Here is a 21,651-nt window from a genome sequence, read left to right as displayed (position 1 = left end):
GATCCATCATCTGCCCTTGATTGTATACCTATGGGAGTACTTGGTGGTACCATTTCTTGCACATTTGGTGCATGGACAGCTTGCTGTCTATCAACATATGCAGGTGGATTCACATCCTGGAAAGTGATTCTCCTCATTTCCACATCCCTCATGGGTGCCTTATGCATCTTCTTCTCATTGAAGACTACATCATGGCTGCGTATGATTTTCTTTGCTTCTGGATCCCAGAGACGATAGCCCATCTCTCCACTTTCACCATAACCCAGAAAGATGCATTTCCTAGACTTAGGATCTAGCTTCTTTCAAAGCTTTTATTGATGGTAATCTTGTGACCTTGACAAACTAGTTGCCCCTCCTTCACATTCATGTCTTGCACCATCTTGATGAAGTTTTGGAGAGCATCCACATTGGGATTTTGAATAGTGAGAGAGGAATTCCCATATGTCACAATTTTAGGATGAGGGGCTCTAGCACTATGCTGCAAAGGGGTAGGAAAGATTGTGTGACGAGCTCCCAGACTATGCAAGGTCCATTACGAGAGGGGATAGAAGTTGCAAGAAGAGTGCAAGGAAGAAAAAATTGGTTAAGAGGGATAGAAGATGAAACAATGAAGGAAATGGAATAGTGGAGGCTTGAGATTACAAGGGAGAACGAAACATTCGAAAGGGATATAAGAGGAAACGGTTAAGGGAATGGAATAGCTGACCTCACTATCTAGGTGAGAGCCATCACGGTGGTTGGCCCGAATTTCGAATAATTCAAGGTGGCAGTACTGACTTGCATGGTAATGAATTATTAGAAGTGGTGGCATCTAAGATTCCCAGCCATGTCTGTGATGGCGTCTAAGATCCACTGGGTTGTTAGCGAAAATGTATGCTATGTGTACTCACCCACCCTAGAACCATGATATTCTTGTGAGCCTAACAATGAGGCCACATATGGAATCATTACTTTACCAACAACTCATGCTATCGATGCAAGGGAGGAATTATTTGCAAACTATGACTTTTAATTTAAAAAATTTGTCACCGATTTTCTCAAGAGGGATCATTTCCTACATTTCATCCATGTTATAAAGAGGAGACCAATGTTTGCAACAATGCTGTCATAGAAAACTATTCTAATGTGATATCAAAAGGCATGAATTGTGAGTGTATTTGAATTTATTTTAAACACCCATCACAATTATGTAGCCCAGCAAAGATTTTATTTGGCCACTCAGTGTAGTTTTCACTCACATGCAACAGTAAGTCCAATACTTTTCTGCATTAACTTCACAAGATGTGCACAATTTCTCAATACATTGTGGAAAGATAGTGATTGTTGTATTGCTTTAGTTTATGTTTTGTATCTTCTATATGAGAAAAATCTATATTGGGGAATTTGGGAATTATAAAGTGGGACTTGGGAGATTCCCAAATTCTGCAATACAGTGTTTTTTTTGTTCTTGCATTGATTTAAGCATACTCTGATCAATCATTGCTGATAGATTTGTGTTTGTTTTTTCTATATGTTACAATAATGCCATGAAAAGTTTCAAGAAAGAGGGTTCTAAAACTAGAGGGTGAAAGCATGTTTAGGTGGTACACTGTTATGGTCTATTAGGACATCTAAATGTCCACTATTAAGGCATTTCCAATGGTATTCATAAAAATCTAAAGGCTCTTATACCACTAGTTAAACTACAAAGATCTTAAAAGCACATCATTTGTTTCCATTTTTGTTCAATTTTCACATAATCGCATGAATAATAGTGGTATCCGAGACACCACTAATTGTACCACCTTAACATGCATAGACCCTAGACCTAATCTTAAGGAGCCAAATGTTCATCGTCATGCTGAGGAAAGGGGGAAGCAAGTTGTTGTTGGCTTAAGTCTTGCTCAAGTGTTCAACCTCTTTTTTTGTAAGTAATCACAAACTTGGTTGAAATTCAAAATGCCCTACTCCAACTACTTTTGAGCCTATTATAGTGTCATATGAGAGCAAGATGTTTGACTAGTAGGCAAGATTATAGCTCATAGAAACAAAGATACCTTCCAAATAGCCTACTAAATGAGCTACCATTCCTAGGAAACTAGATCACATAATCCTCCTGGGAATTAAAGAGAACATTTTTAAACTACATATTTTTTCTGGAAGCCCATATGTATTATATTGCATGTGCTCTGACTTTTACCCACACTTCATGCTTGACTCTACATCCCTATCAATGTGCACATCACTCTTATGTGTCTAGACCTTATCTCCATATAAGCCTTAGCAACAATTAGCTCCATCCATGCATAGTTGTCCTATGATTTCTCTCGCATACATAGAACATCTTCTTAGACATAAAATTCCACTTGCTATTTCTTTCAACCTCCTCCTCAAATTCACTTTCCACCTCCTTCCATACTTGTGACCATGTATTCACAATTGCACTTGTAACAAGACTCTCATCTCCATCACACTTGCACAAGGATGCAATCAATGCCCCCAGCTCAGGCAAGTAATCGTCATACTGGAAAGCACTCTTTCATGCAAGCCCCTAATTGAAGCATAAGGAATCAACATGCAAAGGGGGATCCTAGGACATTCATCAAACCCAAGAAGTCTTGTCTTCCCAATCACCACTTATTATCTCCATGTCCATCTCAGCAATTCATCCTCTTCTTTTGCTTCACCTGAATGCCCAACCCTTGTGTCTAAATATTCCTTAGACATTTCTTTCTCATCATTTACCAAGATCTTTGGCTAGTGTAAGATTTCTCAAGAAAATCTATAGACTGAAGGGTAACAGTCCCTTAAGTTGCTTTCATGTCGAAGATGAAGGACTGTGACTTTTTGTGCTTTGAGGTTTAATTACAAAAGACACTTTTACGCTGGTCACTTTTACATTGGACATAAATATATGCAAACATATTTTACCCCCCCCCTCCCGAAAAAAAAACATTAATTATGCAATTCACTAGCAATATTCCTCTATGCACATGCCTCTCTATGTAGATATCAATTATAAATAATGAATTACAATGAGATTACAATAGGCCTTGCTATGACACATGTGGACCTCTTTGTTCATACTTAAATAAAATTAGGATCAAGTATAGCAAGCTTCTAGATATATACCTTTAAGAAGAAGTGCTTATCAAAGTAAAGGAAGCGATTGATTGTTATTTTTATTACTTTATAATATATTAATGCTCAATATTTTTAAGAGCATGTAGGTGAAGTAAGTAGATATAATTGTGTTGAAGGCACTAAGTTAAAAACATGCTTATAGAAATAGTGATAAGGCTTCCCTCACTCCATGCTACAAAGGAAGTATTATTGAAATCTTTGTAGTTTTGCAAGATTTGATTATTTTAGCTATTGTCTATGTATATATCACCTTTAGTTGGATGACATTAGGTAAAGTGATTAACTAGGTAGACTTTGAAAAATATTCTTTACTAGGATTATGTTACTAAATATTTCTTGTATGCCTAGAGCACATATTCTTGTTTCAAAAGTAATTTTGATTAATATATGAGAAAAGAAATTAATTTTTAAATAAAAAACGATCTTGCATAATGGATAATTTATGAATTAGAAAATTACCTTCTTATCAAAAAACTTTGAAAAATGATATATACTAGTTATAATTCATGGGATACTAGATCAACCAAAACAAGTAGCGGAGTATGTTTATGTGAAAAAGGAGTGGTAGATAACTTATAATTCTCTCATAGTTTTTAAAATATATACTTTATTAGTAGATAAAAAGTATTGTGTGTCTTAGTGAAGAACCATATGTTTCTAGATTCAATGTTTTTAGTATAGACTTCAAATTTCTTAAAGAAATTGTAAATGTGAAAATATTAGATACTACCATACCAAAGGTATGAGCATATTACTTTATTAAGTTTCATTCTGCACAAAAATTAGCATTGTTAAAAGTAGTTCAAGAAGGAAGTAATTGACATTTTTATTTTTATTTTTTTATAATATAGTAATTTTTAACGTTTTAAGAGCACATAGGTGAGGGAACTAGCTACAATTGTTTGGGTTCAAAATAGGTTTATATAAATCATAATAGGCCTTCCCTCAATCCATGCTAGAAAGGAAATATTGATGAAATCTTTGTAATTTTACAAGATTTCATTTGTTTAACTATTGTTTTTATGAATATTGGCTATTGCCTATGGCTGGATGACATTAAGTAAAGTGATTAATTGGCTAGAACTTGAATATATTATTTTGTAATAAATCGACAAGATTGCGTTATCTCTATGCCTAGGGCATCGAATCTTTTCTCAAAAGTAAATTTGATCAATCTATGAGAAACTCAATTCATTTTCAAATTGTAAATGATCTTGCATGATAGATAAATTATGTGAATAAAATAAGATCCTATCAGAAAACTCTAAAAAAAGGTAGAGAACAACATTCCATGGGATGCTAGATCAACCAAAATAGGTAGTGGACTATTGTTATGTGAGAAATTCTTTGAAGAGGAGTGGTAGAATAAAATTTATTATTTTTTCATAGTTTTCAAAATATGAACTGGATCACATCTAAATTCAACATTTGTAATACAATCTTCACATTTCTTGAAGTAATTGTAAATGTGCAAATATTAAATACTACCTTGTCAAAGATTGTGAACATATTACTTTCTTAAAGTTCATTTTGCATAAAAATTAGCATTAGTTGAAAGTAATCTTATATGTCCATAGATGTAGTATAGAAGGTTGTCTAGACAATCTTTGCTATTAAGTACGAATATAATAGTTCAAAGGATTAGCATATGTATTTCATTTTGGAAGTTTTTTTAAAAGTATCTCATCAAACAAAGGAGTATGTAAATTGATTTCCATGCATGAATATTTGTTAAATTTTATAGTCCAACTATCCATCCTAAATGTATGGAAGCCTTTAAAAAATTGATATCCATGCATTAAGACTTGTTACATTTTTTAGTCAAACTCTCCATCCTAAATTCCATGCAAACGGTATCTCTGGTTTGATTCAAATGGATCCAGAATAACTTGCAATTAATCTCAATCCTTATAATAGAAACATGTGTGAAATTTCAAATCAAAAAATTGGTACTCATATAAAAACTACAAATGGTATGTCTAATGCCTCACATGATCTGATTTATTAAAGGCATTCTTATTTTGTGTTATTTAAAATTCATGAAAGAATATTTTTTGACCTTATTCATCACGTTTTTTAATTTTATTTATAATTTCACAAAGATAATAAGGTATTTTATTTTATTTATAATTTCACAAGAAGAAGAAGGTATAACCTTCTTTAGTGTGCTTGTGAGCTAGCTACTCACAATGCCCACCAACCCTTTGTGAAGGAGCACATAGGCTAGGTGGATTACAAGGCCATAAGGTAATTTAATTGAAACCATGTGATCCATGACTATACTAGGCAAATAGGCAATAGACAAATTGTAGAACAACAATCTTCTGCCAATAATGTTGCATGTAGGGGCACTTTCTGCACACATTATCATGATATAATCCACTGTAAGTGAAGAGTTATGAATCGGAATAAATATTTAAGAAATCAAACCCATATCAATGAATTGAATAAAAATATGTGCACAATAAAGAAAGCCTTCCCACTCTAAAAAGATCATTAGTAACAACTAGCAAATATAGATACTTTTCAAAGAAACATAATTCTTGGTGATTACCTTAATGGACACTACTAAAGATTACATAAATTTTATAAGAAGAAAAATTATGAGATGAAATCACAAGTTACACACTTTTGTGTATACCTTTCAAATTAAAGCTAGTCCATAAGTTGTTGATGCTTCATCTGACACCAATGATTGCTTATGATTTAGTGGACCAATGCACACCAATAGAAGGCAAGTTTCACTACAACATTCGTTACTATTGACACAAATAGCACCGATGGCTTTGCATGTAGGAATGGATTCTGTAACAATGCCACAATATGTATTATAATCAATAAGGTTAGTGATGCCAAAAGATTTTAGGTAATCAAATCATCATACCTATGAATGTAGCAAGGTCGTTGGTCATTAATGGTTCCTTTGATGCTAAGGGCTGATCATACTTAAGTGGAAGAGCACACACTAGTAAAAGGCAGCTCTCACTACAACATTCATGGTTGCTTGCACAAATGGCGCCAAGGGCTTTGCATGCAAGGGCTGATTCTGTAACAATGACAATTGGGCTCAAGTGAGTAATACTTTTATTGGTGGAAATTATCATAATTCTCTAATGACGTCAAGGACTCATCATGCTTAATTGGAAGAGCACATAGGAAATTTAGGGATCAAATTTTACCATAGCCAATGCTAGTTCATTCTTGTTAATGCAACCTTTGATACCAATGACTCCTCATGCTTAAGAGGGATAGAACACAATAATAAAAGACAATTTTCGCTATAGCATTCATGGCTAGCCACACAAATAGCACCGATGGATTTTCATGTCATGGTCAATTCTATTTCAATGCCATGAAGATTCATAATGATCATTAAAACACTATACATAGATGACTATGACTTCTCACAAAAAAAACACTGATGAGGAATGCTTTTATGGGATAAAATTTTACCTGTTAGTGCTAGTCCATTGCTTAATGATGCAATGGTTGATGCCAATGATTGATCATTCTTAAGAGGAAGAGCACACATTAATGACATTCAATTTTCACAACAACATTCATGGCTAGTCGCACAAATAGTACCAATGGATTTGCATGTAACGGTTGAATATGTATGAAGATAATTAACAATATACATATATACTATCATTGTAAATAGATGGCTATTGCTCCTAGAAACATCACCTATATAGGAAAATTTCATGGGATCTACCTTTACCTGTCAATGCTAGTCCATCACTTGTTGATGCAACCTTTGATACCAATGACTTCTCATGCTTAAGAGGAAGAGCACACACTAATAAGAGACAATTGTCGCTACAACATTCATGGCTAGCTGCACAAATAGCACCGATGGCTTTACATGTAGTGGTCACTTCTCCTTCTGCTTGAATGCCACAAAGACGAACGATGATCATTGTCACTATACATAGATGGCTATCATTGTACAATCATGACTATCACTACTCACGCAAAACAACATTGATGATGGAAATCTTTTAGCCATCAAATTTTACCTGCCAGTGCTAGTCCATTGTTTGTTGATGAAACCTTTGATGCCAATGACTCCTCACGCTTAAGAGGAAGAGCACATACTAATAAGAGACAGTTTTCACTGCAACATTCATGGCTAGATGCACATATAGCACCGATGGCTTTGCATGTAGCGGTTGATTCTGCTTTAATATCACAAATACACATGAAGATCATTAACACTATACATATATACTATCATTGTGAATAGATAGCTATTGCTCATAGAAACAACACCTATACGGGAAATTTTTATGGGATCTAACTTTACCTGTCAATGCTATTCCATTGTTTGTTGACGTAACCTTTGATACCAATGACTTCTCATGCTTAAGAGGAAGAGCACACACTAATAAGAGACAATTGTCACTACAACATTCCTGGCTAGCTGCACAGATAGCACCGATGGCTTTACATGTAGTGGCCACTTTTGTTTTTACTTCTGCTTCAATGCCACAAACATGCATGAGGATCATTAGCACTATACATAGATGGCTAGCATTGTACAATCATGATTATGACTACTCACACAAAACAACATTGATGATGAAAGTTTTTTAGACATCAAATTTTACCTGTTAGTGCTAGTCCATTGCTTGTTGATGAAACCTTTGATGCCAATGACTCCTCACGCTTAAGAGGAAGAGCACACACTAATAAGAGACAATTTTCACTACAACATTCATGGCTAGATGCACATATAGCCCCGATGGCTTTGCATCTAGCGGTTGATTCTGCTTCAATATCACAAATACACATGAAGATCATTAATACTGTACATATATACTATCACTGTAAATAGATGGCTATTGCTTATAGAAACAACATCTATATGGTAAAGTTTTATGGGATCTAACTGTACCTGTCAATGCTATTCCATTGCTTCTTGATGCAACCTTTGATACCAATGACTTCTCATGCTTAAGAGGAAGAGCACACACTAATAAGAGACAACTGTCACTACAACACTCATGGCTAGCTGCACAGATAGCACTGATGGCTTTACAAGTAGTGGCCACTTCTGCTTCTGCTTCAATGCCACAAATATGCATGCGGATCATTAGCACTATACATAGGTGGCTAGCATTGTACAATCATGATTATCACTACTCACACAAAACAACATTGATGAAAAATTTTTAGACATCAAATTTTACCTGTTAGTGCTAGTCCATTGCTTGTTGATGAAACCTTTGATGCCAATGACTCCTCACGCTTAAGAGGAAGAGCACACACTAATAAGAGACAGTTTTCACTACAACATTCATGGCTAGACGCACATATAGCACCGATGGCTTTGCATCTAGCGGTTGATTCTGCTTCAATATCACAAATACACATGAAGATCATTAATACTTTACATATATACTATGATTGTAAATAGATGGCTATTGCTCATAGAAAGATCACCTATATGGGAAAGTTTTATGGGATCTAACTTTACCTGTCAATGCTATTCCATTGCTTGTTGATGCAACCTTTGACACCAATGACTTCTCATGCTTGAGAGGAAGAGCACACACTAATAAGAGACAATTGTCACTACAACATTCATGGCTAGCTACACAAATAGCACCGATGGCTTTACATGTAGTGGCCACTTCTGCTTCTGCTTTAATGCCACAAACATGCATGAGGATCATTAGCACTATATATAGATGGCTAGCTTTGTACAATCATGATTATCACTACTCACACAAAACAACATTGATGATGAAAGTTTTTTAGACATCAAATTTTACCTGTTAGTGCTAGTCCATTGCTTGTTGATGAAACCTTTGATGCCAATGACTCCTCACGCTTAAGAGGAAGAGCACACACTAATAAGAGACAGTTTTCACTGCAACATTCATGGCTAGATGCACATATAGCACCGATGGCTTTGCATCTAGCAGTTGATTCTGCTTCAATATCACAAATAGACATGAAGATCATTAATACTATACATATATACTATCACTGTAAATAGATGGCTATTGCTCATAGAAACAACACCTATATGGGAAAGTTTTATGGGATCTAACTTCACCTGTCAATGCTATTCCATTGCTTGTTGATGCAACCTTTGATACCAATGACTTCTCATTCTTAAGAGGAAGAGCACACACTAATAAGAGACAATTGTCACTACAACATTCATGGCTAGCTGCACAAATAGCACCGATGGCTTTACATGTAGTGGCCACTTTTCCTTTTACTTCTGCTTCAATGCCACAAACATGCATGAGGATCATTAGCACTATACTCAGATGGCTAGCATTGTACAATCATGATTATCACTACTCACACAAAACAACAGTGATGATGAAAGTTTTTTAGACATCAAATTTCACTTGTTAGTGCTAGTTCATTGCTTGTTGATGAAACCTTTGATGCCAATGACTCCTCACACTTAAGTGGAAGAGCACACACTAATAAGAGACAGTTTTCAGTGCAACATTCATGGCTAGATGCACATATAGCACCGATGGCTTTGCATGTAGCAATAGATTCTGCTTCAAATGCCACTGTCACATATGCATGGGGATGATTAGCACTACACAAAGGTCATCAATATCATAGCTAACTTAAACGCCATAGAAGAGGGATGTCTTTAAAGGATCAAATTTTAACTATGAGTGCTAGTCCATTTCTTGCTGAGGCAACGTTTGATGCCAATGATTGCTCGTGTTTAAGAGGAAGAGCACACACTAATAAGAGGCAATTTTCACGACAACATTCATCGGTAGCCGCACAAATAGCACCGATGAAAGAAAGCCGATTAAGGAGCTAAAGAACAGAGCGGAGTACCGATGGCCATGAGAAGTTCACCTTTCAAATTGGACGGCTAAAGATACATGAGGATCATTAACACTCTAAAGAACAGAGCTAAATAGAGAACAGGAAGCCGATGAGGATCACTAACACTCTATGCAGATGACTACAACCGTAACCAAAAGTTGACGGAGCGAAGATACATGAGCATCCTTTGACACTCTACACAGATGACTATCGCTGTCAGCAAAGTTGACGGAATCCCTATGGCGCTAAGAATTTCACCTTTCAAAGGAAGTGCCGGGAGGAGGTGATCGCTGCTGGATTCCGTTAATATGGGGGCTGCCATTGCTGCATGCCAATCCACAAAGTTGAATATCAGCCGCAATAGATTTACAAGGAAAGCTTTCATTCGTAATACGCAAAAGAAGCGACTCGGTTGGATGAGCAGGGCTTTTCCGACCAGCAGTTGAGGCGCCATGCATGAAGGGTAACCCTCCGCGAGAGGCAGAAGCGGACGGGAGAGGCAAGCACATGCACAGCAGCAGCGCCCAAGCGAGGAAGGCGACGACGTCGAGGGTGGAAGCGCTGGTCTTCATGGTGCTGCAGGAGACAACGAAGAAGATTTTGAGATCCTGAAATGCCATAGCCAGGCATCGGCTTAAATAGACAGATATGCTGACGAGCAACCCGTTGATCGATCACGTTGATCAACAAGAGCAACCCGTTTCCTTTCCTCTGAGCAACCCGTGATCCTCTCCTCTGAGCAAAGGTGACAGACAGGGGTGATACGTTCTCGAGTCGGTCCTGGATGCGTTTTGCCTCGATTCTAGCTAGGTCCTATCGCGGATGCCTTTTGCCTTGTGTTGCCCGCGCAAAATGCACCCAAATACGGGTTGCTTGAGTTGGCGGTCTCCCTGGCGCTCATAGAGACCTCCCACTGCCCATTGTCATCATGAGTACTGCTTTCTAGGAATTGTCAAGGGGGCGCACTGTTAATCAACCTGGAAAGTGATGCGAGAGGAAACCGTGATCCTCGTCTCTCGCATTTCCTCTCCACCCAAAACCAGTCTAATTTTTACGCAGCGCCATGGTTTAAGCTTAGAGGCCTTTTCTTCTAGTCTTTTATCTCCTGAACATAACTACCCTTTTCACGAACATTTCTCTCGTGAACAAATGAGACCGATGGTCATACAGTGAGAGGCTAGTCTCTGGTTTGAAAATGAGGAAAGTGACACTACAGCTTAATGCGCGGCCGAAGAGCAAAAACTGGTGCTTATAAATGTGTACATATAGAAATAAATTAGTAAATCAAACAAAAAAATGTATATAAAGAAGAATGAAGTTAGAAACTTTGAATTGATAAGAAGTTGGTGTGTATTATAGATCCAAAACAAATAAACCACGTATTGGTCCCAAAGATATATTGTTTACTCATTGACATGGATTATCGACTCCACATTGAGAGTGATCCTCAATCCTTCATAAAGTAACAATATTCCCAGCTTAACATTCCATACCAACATTAATTGTTGTTTGTATTGTTAATTGAAATGTAGACAAAGTACTTGATATGCCATAGTGGCCGGTGTGATCAAATCACATTTGTCCTTGGAATGAAAACTCTTCTACACACATGGGTGCCGATCATTACTTCAAGTTCTCTTCTATTAAAATTGTTGCATATCAATTTGGAGCCCTTGATAAATTTTCTATAGCATATACTTATGAGGTGGAAATGAATCTCTGAATTTTATGGTGCAAATGAACTCACGTGGAAACTTTTCATCTAGTGTTGGCACCTTTTTTTGAACGATACTTTGAAGAGGATTTTTATAACTTTCTTCAAGTCCATTAGTCTTCATGGTTCACCCACTATTACATGTTAAGCATTAGTATTTGTGATCCTTTAAAGTGCATATCCTTCAGAAAAAATCCAAAATAGCCAAAATGACTTTCCAATGGTGGCATTTGGTATACACTAAAATCTGATCAACATTATCTAAGATATGTCTGAAATTGCTATGAATGGTGTATCAACTAATGCATTAGATTCCTAGGCTGAAAAGGATGTGGCAGCTAGGAGAAGGGGCTTTTGCTCATGATCGCTCGCTCAAGTGGTGCAAAACCCTCTCTATGCTTTTTGAATTTGTTGCTGACTAATCGCATAAGAGTTCGCATGATGCAAGATCGAAGGAGTCTCTAGCCTCAGGTGCATTGGATGAGATCTGAGGTGATGTCTAATGTCCACCTCACTCTCTATTTCATGCTATATGATGACCTAGATCGATGAGGTGAGAACTAGTACTTGCCCAACACTTCCTACTTTAAATGCAAGAATAAGGCCCCTATTTCCTCTAGCCAATGTTCCTTCCCTTCTCATCTCCATGCCAGCAAAGCTGTGCAAGAGAAATCATCCCTCACATGCAAGAACTACGCCATGAAAAACCTATCTTCACAGCAAGGTCACCCCAATTATGAAAGAATCCTCAAGACAAGCTAGTATTTCTTCAAGGAACCAAATGGCAAGAAAGGACCACCATCTATGCTGAGTTCTTGCCATAGACTAGAACCTTGTTAGGAATTTTCAATGTAGGGGAATATTCTCCTAGAAAAGAATAGTATATGTTAGACTAGGTGGCGCAATATATGGAAACAAGGTGAATGGTAATAAATAATTCATAATTCCTACTCGAGATCTAAAACAATAAAAATAGTGAAAAAGAAGAGGAAGTGGATGTGCAACATGGAAAAGAGGGCAGAGATTGCAAGAGCTAATGAATTGAATCTATAAGAGAGAGTGAGAGGGAGGGAGGGAGAGAGTTTGTTTGAGGGGGGGTTCCTACCACTTTTGAAAGTGTTACCAAAGGCCTAAGGCCACTGGTGAATGTTGAGAGGAAGAGAAAGAGGAGAGAGATGGACACAAGAGTTGTACTTAGAGGAGGAGAAAGAGGAGAGAGACTGACACAAGAGTTGCTCCTAAGAAAGTGATTCTATTCATAGATCATAGGCATATATATAGTTGAGGACTAGGCTGGGTTAGGGCAAGCTATATATAGCTCTAACACCGCCACTCAAACTAGGCTCTCTAAGTACGGATGAAAAAAACCCTTCGGAAGTACAAGGGAAAAACCCAAGCCACTATATATATCTATGTGAAAATGTATATACAAAGGATGGCCATATGCCAATTTGAATGATACAGTGCAAATTGCATGTGGATAGTACAAGGGCATAAGACAAGCACTTGTCTATAGTATAGTGCAACTTAGTATAGGCATTTGTTTGGTGCATGATACAGTGCAAAGTATGTGTGAAAAATAGAAAAATCTTCCTGGAAATCTCAACTTGTTTGACATAGTGATGATGCATAATCAAGGCTTGAGATCTTCAAGTTCAATGTTTGAGCTCTTCATCTGAATAGTAGAGCTTGTTGTCTCTAAGTTCATTCTGGTAAAACCTCCTCAAACCTTTATAATCATGCCTTCATGTTTTGCACAATTCATCCACATAAAATGACCAATTTCATGAAGTGTATATGAACACAACAAATATTCAAGTGTCCGTTTCTATTGTACCAAGGATGAATGTATGAGAAAATTGCTTCGGTCACTCCAAAGATGAGTATGGAGGGGTGATTTGAGATGTCCACAAAGCTAGGGTTGAAATGTCTCTTGGGTAGTGTAAGAAAGCCGTAGCAACACAATAGGAAGGCCCATAAAGTTTCTACAAGTTGAGAACCAATAATTCAAAAACACAACGAGCATTCCGCCATCTAGAAGTATTGAACAATTGAGCATCCCAAAAGCACCAAACAATTGGGTAGCTGAAAGTAGCGAACAACAGGAAATACAAACAATTGGGCATCCCAGAAGTACCAAACAATTGGGTAGCCGGAAGTACCGAACAACTAAAGATACAACGAGCATAAGCCAGGCACATATGACAAGAGGCAAGCTTGTGTGGATTAGACATAGGTTACATAATCATAGTGAGAATGAAATAACGACCTCTTCGCATCCGAAAGTACCGAACAACTGGGAAGACGAGCATCTGAGATTACAAAGAACATCCAAAACTAACCAAGAAAATGGGCATCCGAGAATAGTGATCATGTCCAAACAAGTACTCAATAGTAATGAATATGTGCCATGTCCAAACGAGTACTTAATAAATAATCCATATGTGCCATGTCCAAACAAGTACTGAAGAAGTAATCCATATCTGTTCATTCGAAAGACGTTGAACCTTGCCACGTGCAAATGGGTACACAATATGACCATGTCCAAATGAGTATTCAATAAGTAATCCATATGTGTCCATTGTGAAAGCTAGATAAATATGTGTCACATCCAAAAGAGGACTTAGTAATAATCCATGTACCATGTCCAGATGAGTAAATATGTGTCACATCCAAACGGGGAGTCAGTATAATAATCCATGTACCACGTTCAGACGAGTACTCAAGTAGTTAGCCATATGCCACGTCCAAATGAGTACTCAAGCAATCAACCATATGTGTTCATAAATATTGTCACCTAAAAGATGTTGAACTTTGTCACGTTAAAACGAGTATGCGATAAGTAATCCATAGATGCCACGGAAAAATGAGTACTCAATAAGTCAGCCATAGATGTTCATCGTGAAAGACATATAAGTATACCTCACCACATAAAGGGCGAAATAAAAGTATGCCTTGCTTGAACCAATAAGTAAATACATACCATAAGTCATCAATAAGTTAATGAACAAAGAAGGAACAAATCGTTGGTCTAGCAAGACCTTGCATGCACTCGTAAATATAGATGAGTATGAAAAACGAAGTGGATTGTATCTAGGCATCTATGCAAACCTGCATGTACTCGGAGAAACAACTGAGTGTGATGAAAGAGAACATATGAGCTCACCTTGGAAGTAAACGAGTGCCTTGAAAACAACAACAAAACATGTGAGAAGTACCTTCGCATATGTGAAGTAGCGTACCCAAGAAGTAATGATAGCAAAGCTAAATAGAAAAGAAACATTGAAAGAAAACATGTTAGAATATTAACTACGTAAAACATTCGACAAGTCCTTTTCTTTCATAGGATGGACCAACTTATGAAAGTGAAGCTTGAATATGAGCAAGTCAAGCAATATGTTAGCATATAAGAGAGAAAGAAACATTAGATTGACATTTTCTTTTGCATATCAAGTACACCTAGATGATATTTAGCATACTCCAGATCAAATACAATGGATGGCCTATAGGCATGCTTGATTAACAAAGATGAAAGAGAACCTGCTTTCAAAATCATAACATAATCGAAAGTAACTCTCACCTTCAAAATAACATAGAACATTTAGGAAATCAAAAGTAAATGATAAAATAATAGAAGAAAACAGTGTGTCATAAAAACAAGCCTCACCGTGGCTGCCTTCTTGTCTTCTCCACCTCGGCTGCTCTCTATCCCATTTTTCTAACCTCGAAGCTCTCTCGCAATTCCTGCATCACCTTTTTGGTTTTTGCAGTCTCCCTTTTTAGCTCCTCCATCTTCTAGTATTTTTCAATGTTCAATGATTTATGCATGTTGCAGAGCCATTTGTAAAGACCCTCCTTTTTGGATCTCTGATCTTCAAGGTCCTTTTGCATCTATTCTAGCTCCTTGTCCACCATGTCCCCATCATTTCTCACTTCTTCGAGCCTATCTCAAAGCTCCTTCATGCGCTTCTTTGCTTCTTCTCTTCAATGCCTTTCCATGTCAACCAATTTCGTGGAGCTTGCTCTTGCGCCTGAAAGGCTCTCGCTTGCGCCTCCTATACCTTGGGTTTTGCACCTATCTTGAGACTGTTCTCAAGTTGAATTGCCTTTGCTGCATCGGTGGCTTTCTCTTGTAGAAAAGTCACCTTCTAAGACATTTGCTTCTCGTATTGCTTAAAAATCCCTTCATCTCCTTCACTTTTTGCTCACTCTGTGCAATAGCAGCATCAGAATCCCTTAGCAACTTCTACTCTAGTTTAGAAATCTCGTAGGGCGATTGACTACTTTTCATAACTATCAAAAGCCACGGCAAGCTTGTGCAAACATCTATCATGATCTTCTTGTAGGGTATTGTAGCTTGCTCTTTAGACTTCCAACACTGTTTCATAAAAACAACCCTCACCATGGCTGCTGCAAATTTCTCCACCGCGGTGGCTGGAACTTGCTCCACCATGGTGGTTGCTCTCTGCATCCTTCCTAGTCTAGGGAGTTCCCTCGTTGTCTTCCCTACCATGGCTTCTCTCTGCCCCATCCTTCTTGGCCTCAGAGCTCTCTTGGAGTTCTTGCATCACCTTTCTGGTTTCTGCATTCTCCCTTTTCAGCTCCTCAATCATCTGGTTTTTTTCAATGTAAAGACCCTCCTTTTTGGCTCTCTGATCTTCAAGGTCCTTTCGCATCTCTTCTAGCTCCTTGTCCCCATGTGCCCATAATTTCTCACTTCTTCAAGCCTATCTCAAAGCTCCTTCATGCACTTCTCTTCTTCTGCTCTTCTATGCCTTTCCATGTCAACCACTTTTGTGGCGGCCTCAACTTGCTCTTGTGCCTACATGGCCCTCGCTTGTGCCTCCTCTACCTTGGCTTCTACACCTTCCTTGAGGCTTTTCTCAAGTTGTGCTACCTTTGCTGCATTGGTGGCTTTCTCTTGTAGAAAAGTCACTTTCTAAGACATCCGCTTCTCGTATTGCTCCAAAATCCCTTTGAGGGTGCATGCCATCAGGTGCATTGCAACTCTAGTGGACTGAGATGACAATTGGGATTTTCCATCCATGCAATTCTTTAGGTTGGTTAACATGCTCTTGGAGATCGCCCTTGAGAAAGATACATCACATCCTTTCACTTGCTCTACTGCTGCTTGAACTTGCCAGAACTTGTAGGTTCCTCTCGTATCAGGAAAGAAGTGAATTGACTTCTTCAATACATCTTGGAGGTCTGATGGCAAGCTTGAAATCTTGACTCCACCATCTTTACTAATCTGAGCATTGGGGCATACATCTAGAATATCCTGTCTCTTTCACTCTTTCTCAAAAAAGTGTGCTTGCATATTGCCTCCACAAATTCCTAAATCCTTTTTAATCACTCTTTTATTGATGGTAATCTTGTGACCTTGACAGACTAGTTGCCCCTCCTTCACATTCATGTCTTGCACCATCTTGATGAAGTTTTGGAGAGCATCCAAATTGGGATTTTGAATAGTGAGAGAGGAATTCCCATATGTTACAATTTTAGGATGAGGGGCTCTGGCACCATGCTGCAAAGGGGTAGGAAAGATTGTGTGACGAGCTCCCGGACTATGCAAGGTCCATTACGAGAGGGGATACAAGTTGTAGGAAGAGCGCAAGGAAGAAAAAATTCGTCAAGAGGGATAGAAGATGAAACAGTGAAGGAAATGGAATAGTGGAGGCCTGAGATTACAAGGGAGAATGAAACATTCGAGAGGGATATAAGAGGAAACGGTTAAGAGAATGGAATAGCTAACCTCACTATCCAAGTGAGAGCCATCACGGTGGTTGGCCCGAATTTTGAATAATTTAAGGTGGTAGTACTGACTTGCATGGTAATGAATGATTAGAAGTGGTCGCATCTAAGATTCCCAGCCATGTCTGTGATGGCATCTAAGATCCACTAGGTTGTCAGCGAAAATGTATGCTATGTGTACTCACCCACCCTAGAACCATGTTATTCTTGTGAGCCTAACAATGAGGCCACATATGGAATCATTACTTTACCAACAACTCATGCTATCGATGCAGGGAAGGAATTATTTGCAAACTATGACTTTGAATTTAAAAAATTTGTCACTCATTTTCTCAAGAGGGATCATTTCCTACAATTCATCCATGCTATAAAGAGGAGACCAATGCTTGCAACAATGTTGTCATAGAAAACTATTCTAATGTGATATCAAAAGGCATGAATTGTGAGTGTATTTGAATTTATTTTAAACACCCATCACAATTATGTAGCCCAGCAAAGATTTTATTTGGCCACGCAGTGTAGTTTTCACTCACATGCAACAGTAAGTCCAATACTTTTCTGCATTAACTTCACAAGATGTGCACCATTTCTCAATACATTGTGGAAAGATAGTGATCGTTGTATTGCTTTAGTTTATGTTTTGTATCTTCTATATGAGAAAAATCTATATTGGGGAATTTGGGAATTATAAAGTGGGACTTGGGAGATTCCCAAATTCTGCATGTTGATTCCTTGTGCTTCAATTAGGGGCTTGCATGAAAGAGTGCTTTCCAGTATGACGATTCACAACAAGACAAAGCACCCAGAGACGCGCGCATAGACGCGTTTCATGAACTAAATAAAAAACTTACGGGCATGTCTATTTGCGCGTCTGGAGACCCGTGTCTAATTGCGCATCTATATATCAGACTTACGCACGTATAGACGCGCACAAAGACACATACATAGATGCGCTTATAAACGCTTTTATAGACACACGTATAGACGCAAGTCGAACAGACAGACTCGAATATAAACGTGTTTTTAAATGCACTGATAGATGCGCTTTTTTTTTTTTTTTAATTTTACAGAATACTATGTATGTTGTGTATGCTATATAGTTACAAGAATCCCATATCCACATTCTGTAATTCAATTCTTATCGCCAACCGCATTTTAATTACAATTCCAAATAAAATATTACAACTCCAAAACGCAATAAAATTGAAAGCTCAAAAAGTGCTTGTATATACATATAGCACGAAGCTAAGCCACGTCATGTGGCTTCAAGTACAAAAAACAAGGAAGCTAAGCCATGTCATGTGGCTTCAAGTACAAAAAATAAGAGGAGTCTATATACAAGAGGCACGAAGCCAAGCCAGTGGCTTTAAGTATAAAAAAGAATAGTAGCACTACTTCTATGACTAATCCTCGCTGCCTTCCACGCTCCCTTCTGCGCTCCCTTCTGTGCTCCCTTCTGTGCCTCCTTCCTCGTCTTCCTCGTCGTCTTGTGCATGGGCCTGTAAACAAGGGACAACATATATCAATGTATGAAAAATCAAATCTTTACTTATAATTTTGGCATTATTTAATTACTTTCAAATACCTGGGGGGCCTGACCAGTAGCTCAGGTATACTGCTCCTCAGTAATCAACCCGTCATCATAGAAGTGCCTCCATGTATCTCCTCTGCGATGGTGGTGGTGGTAGGCTGTCTCCACTGGAGTAGGGTATCTGCCCACGATCTCAAGCTGCATGACTACGATACACTTTGTGGAGGGATTAGTACAAAGAAACAACCAACCTCCTAATAAATTACATAAGCAATATAATTTGAGATCGATACTTACAAATTGGGCCTCCCATGATTCAACACCCCCTGCTCCAAAATGCATGCTTCCATATTCCTCCATCTGGATCCTCCATGCCTCCACGTGCTGCAGACTAGGCTCCTCCCTTGCTGACTTCATTGCCTTCTTCCACTCACGTTTGTGAGCGGTGTGGGGCGGTCCCCTTGGTGGTTGACCTGCCTCAAGCCTGGCAAGCTCCGCTAGTGCCTGCCTCTTAAGCGAAGATCTTTTATTGCTAAGTATCGTAACAATCTTTGACTTCCCCCATTTATCTGTGAACTAGCGATTGGGAGGGTTAGGATACCTAGAGCGAACAGTAGCAAGGGTCTCATCAGCCAACCTCTTTGGGTGGTCTTTATAGTGGATAAAGCAATCTCTGTAATTGTTAGCAATTACAGAGCGCATGAAGGCCATGATCTCCTTCCCCCGCACATCCATCAAGATGCCTCCTGTCTGAGTGATGTCATAATAAATCATACCATCACCCAGAGGCACGTCTAAATCATCTGAATCATCCTCCTCCTCACTGCCACATGGCCCAAAGCACTGTGCCATGCATCCGCCACCGCTCTCCTTGCTACTACGCCTGCTACCTTGTTGTGTCGAGCTCGTATGCTAGCCACTCGTAGCTGGGGACTGCATGGGACTACGTCGCTGACCACTCGTAGCTGGAGAACTGAGTCTCGACGGCTGGGGAGTACATCGATGGCTCGCCGAGATAGAAGGACCTCCTGACGGCATGGGAGAAGGAGCATAAGACGGGATGGCAGAAGGGGCATAGGACGGCATGGGGGAAGGGGCATAAGACGGTACGAGGGAAGGGGCATAAGACGGCTGTGCTGACTCCGCTGGGGTGATCTCAGGCAGTGTGGGGTGGCTCGGAGTCTGTATTGCCGACTCATGAGGAGTGTTAAGGGTACCCGTCATATACCCATATAACTCTGTAGGACTAGGAGGGTGCCCTAAAAGATTATATAAGTCCTTCCAAATCGATTCCCGCGGATCAGGTGAGCTAGAAGCACTTCCTGGCCACATGTTGAACTGGAAAAAAGGAAACAAATCTATTACTTTGGGAGCTGAGAAGAAAAGGGAAGAAAAAAGAGGCTCTGTCAGAGCGCGTCTATAGACCCGTCTGATTTGCACATCTATAGACGCGTCTAACCGAGCGTTTAACAGTGCGTTTAATAGTCCGTCTAATAGTGCGTTTAATAGTGCATCTAACAGTGCGTTTAAAAGCACGTCTAACAGTGCGTTTAAAAGTGCGTTTAACAGGGCGTCTGTGTGAGCGTCTACAGACGCGTCTGTGTGTGTCTGCATCCCAAAGGAGTACTTTGTCCTTGTGGAATCTATATGAATCCCTTAGCTGTTAGATTTGGTTCAATAGCAATTAAAGGGGGATTCCTATGTATTGACTCTATTTAGGTGTCAATTTATGTTTAATTAAGGTCAATCCCCTCAATGATAATGATCTTGTAAAAGTCAACCTCCTTTTCATCCCCCCTCTTGTAAACAATTTTTGAGAGAGTTTGGAGGGTACTAAACATAAGATGGAAACCTATACATTCAAATGAAGAGAGTATGTATTGAACTCTAGGATAAAAAATACCAGAGAAGATTTCAACTCTTTTATGTGGTTAATCTTGCACAAGATTGCTTGGATGAACAAAGAGGAGAGGCAATCAATTAAGAATATGGAAAGGGAAGGGATGCCCTAGTCATAAAGAAGACACCTTCCATTTTTTTGCTCCATATCCTAATGCCATAAGGGTTGGAAACTAGACAATACAAATGCACTTAGGAGAGCCAATAAATTGGAAGCCCATTCTTTTAGGGATGTAGAGTCAAGCATGAAGTGTGGGTAAAAGTCAGAGCACATGCAATATAATACATATGGGCTTCCAGAAATAATATGTAGTTTAGAAATGTTCTCTTTAATTCCCAGGAGGATTATGTGATCTGGTTTCCTAGGAATGGTAGCTCATTTAGTAGGCTATTTGGAAGGTATCTTTATTTCTATGAGCTATAATCACGCCTACTAGTCAAACATCTTGCTCTCATATGACACTATAATAGGCTCAAAAGTAGTTGGAGTAGGGCATTTTGAATTTCAACCAAGTTGTGATTAGTTACACAAAAAGAGGGAAGATCATGACAAGATCTTTGGCTAGTGTAAGATTTCTCAAGAAAATCTATAGACTGAAGGGTAACAGTCCCTTAAGTTGCTTTCATGTCGAAGATGAAGGACTATGACTTTTTGTGCTTTGAGGTTTAATTACAAAAGACACTTTTACGCTGGTCACTTTTACACTAGACATAAATATATGCAAACATATTTTACCCCCCCCCTCCCGAAAAAAAAACATTAATTATGCAATTCACTAGCAATATTCCTCTATGCACATGCCTCTCTAAGTAG

At 38.6% G+C, this 21,651-nt stretch overlaps 1 protein-coding gene across 1 annotated transcript; it reads right to left on the bottom strand.

Annotated features, from left to right (window-relative positions):
- Positions 1 to 9,480: 9,480 nt before the first annotated feature.
- On the bottom strand, positions 9,481 to 10,559 carry LOC147885573 (uncharacterized). The gene is made up of 3 exons (XM_087396148.1): positions 10,376 to 10,559; positions 10,198 to 10,263; positions 9,481 to 9,665 (listed from the first exon to the last, which is right to left on the bottom strand). Exons 1-3 carry the CDS (start codon positions 10,557 to 10,559, stop codon positions 9,481 to 9,483), a joined length of 435 nt encoding a protein of 144 aa, XP_087252274.1.
- Positions 10,560 to 21,651: the final 11,092 nt, after the last annotated feature.

The sequence above is a fragment of the Dipteris shenzhenensis genome, chromosome 25 (genome assembly GCF_047967505.1).
Source record: "Dipteris shenzhenensis isolate YYH24624 ecotype China chromosome 25, Dip_SZ_1.0, whole genome shotgun sequence".
Lineage (NCBI taxonomy): Eukaryota > Viridiplantae > Streptophyta > Polypodiopsida > Gleicheniales > Dipteridaceae > Dipteris > Dipteris shenzhenensis.
The sequence above is the reverse complement of the archived record's forward strand: the minus strand, read 5'-3'. Positions and strand labels throughout refer to the sequence as shown.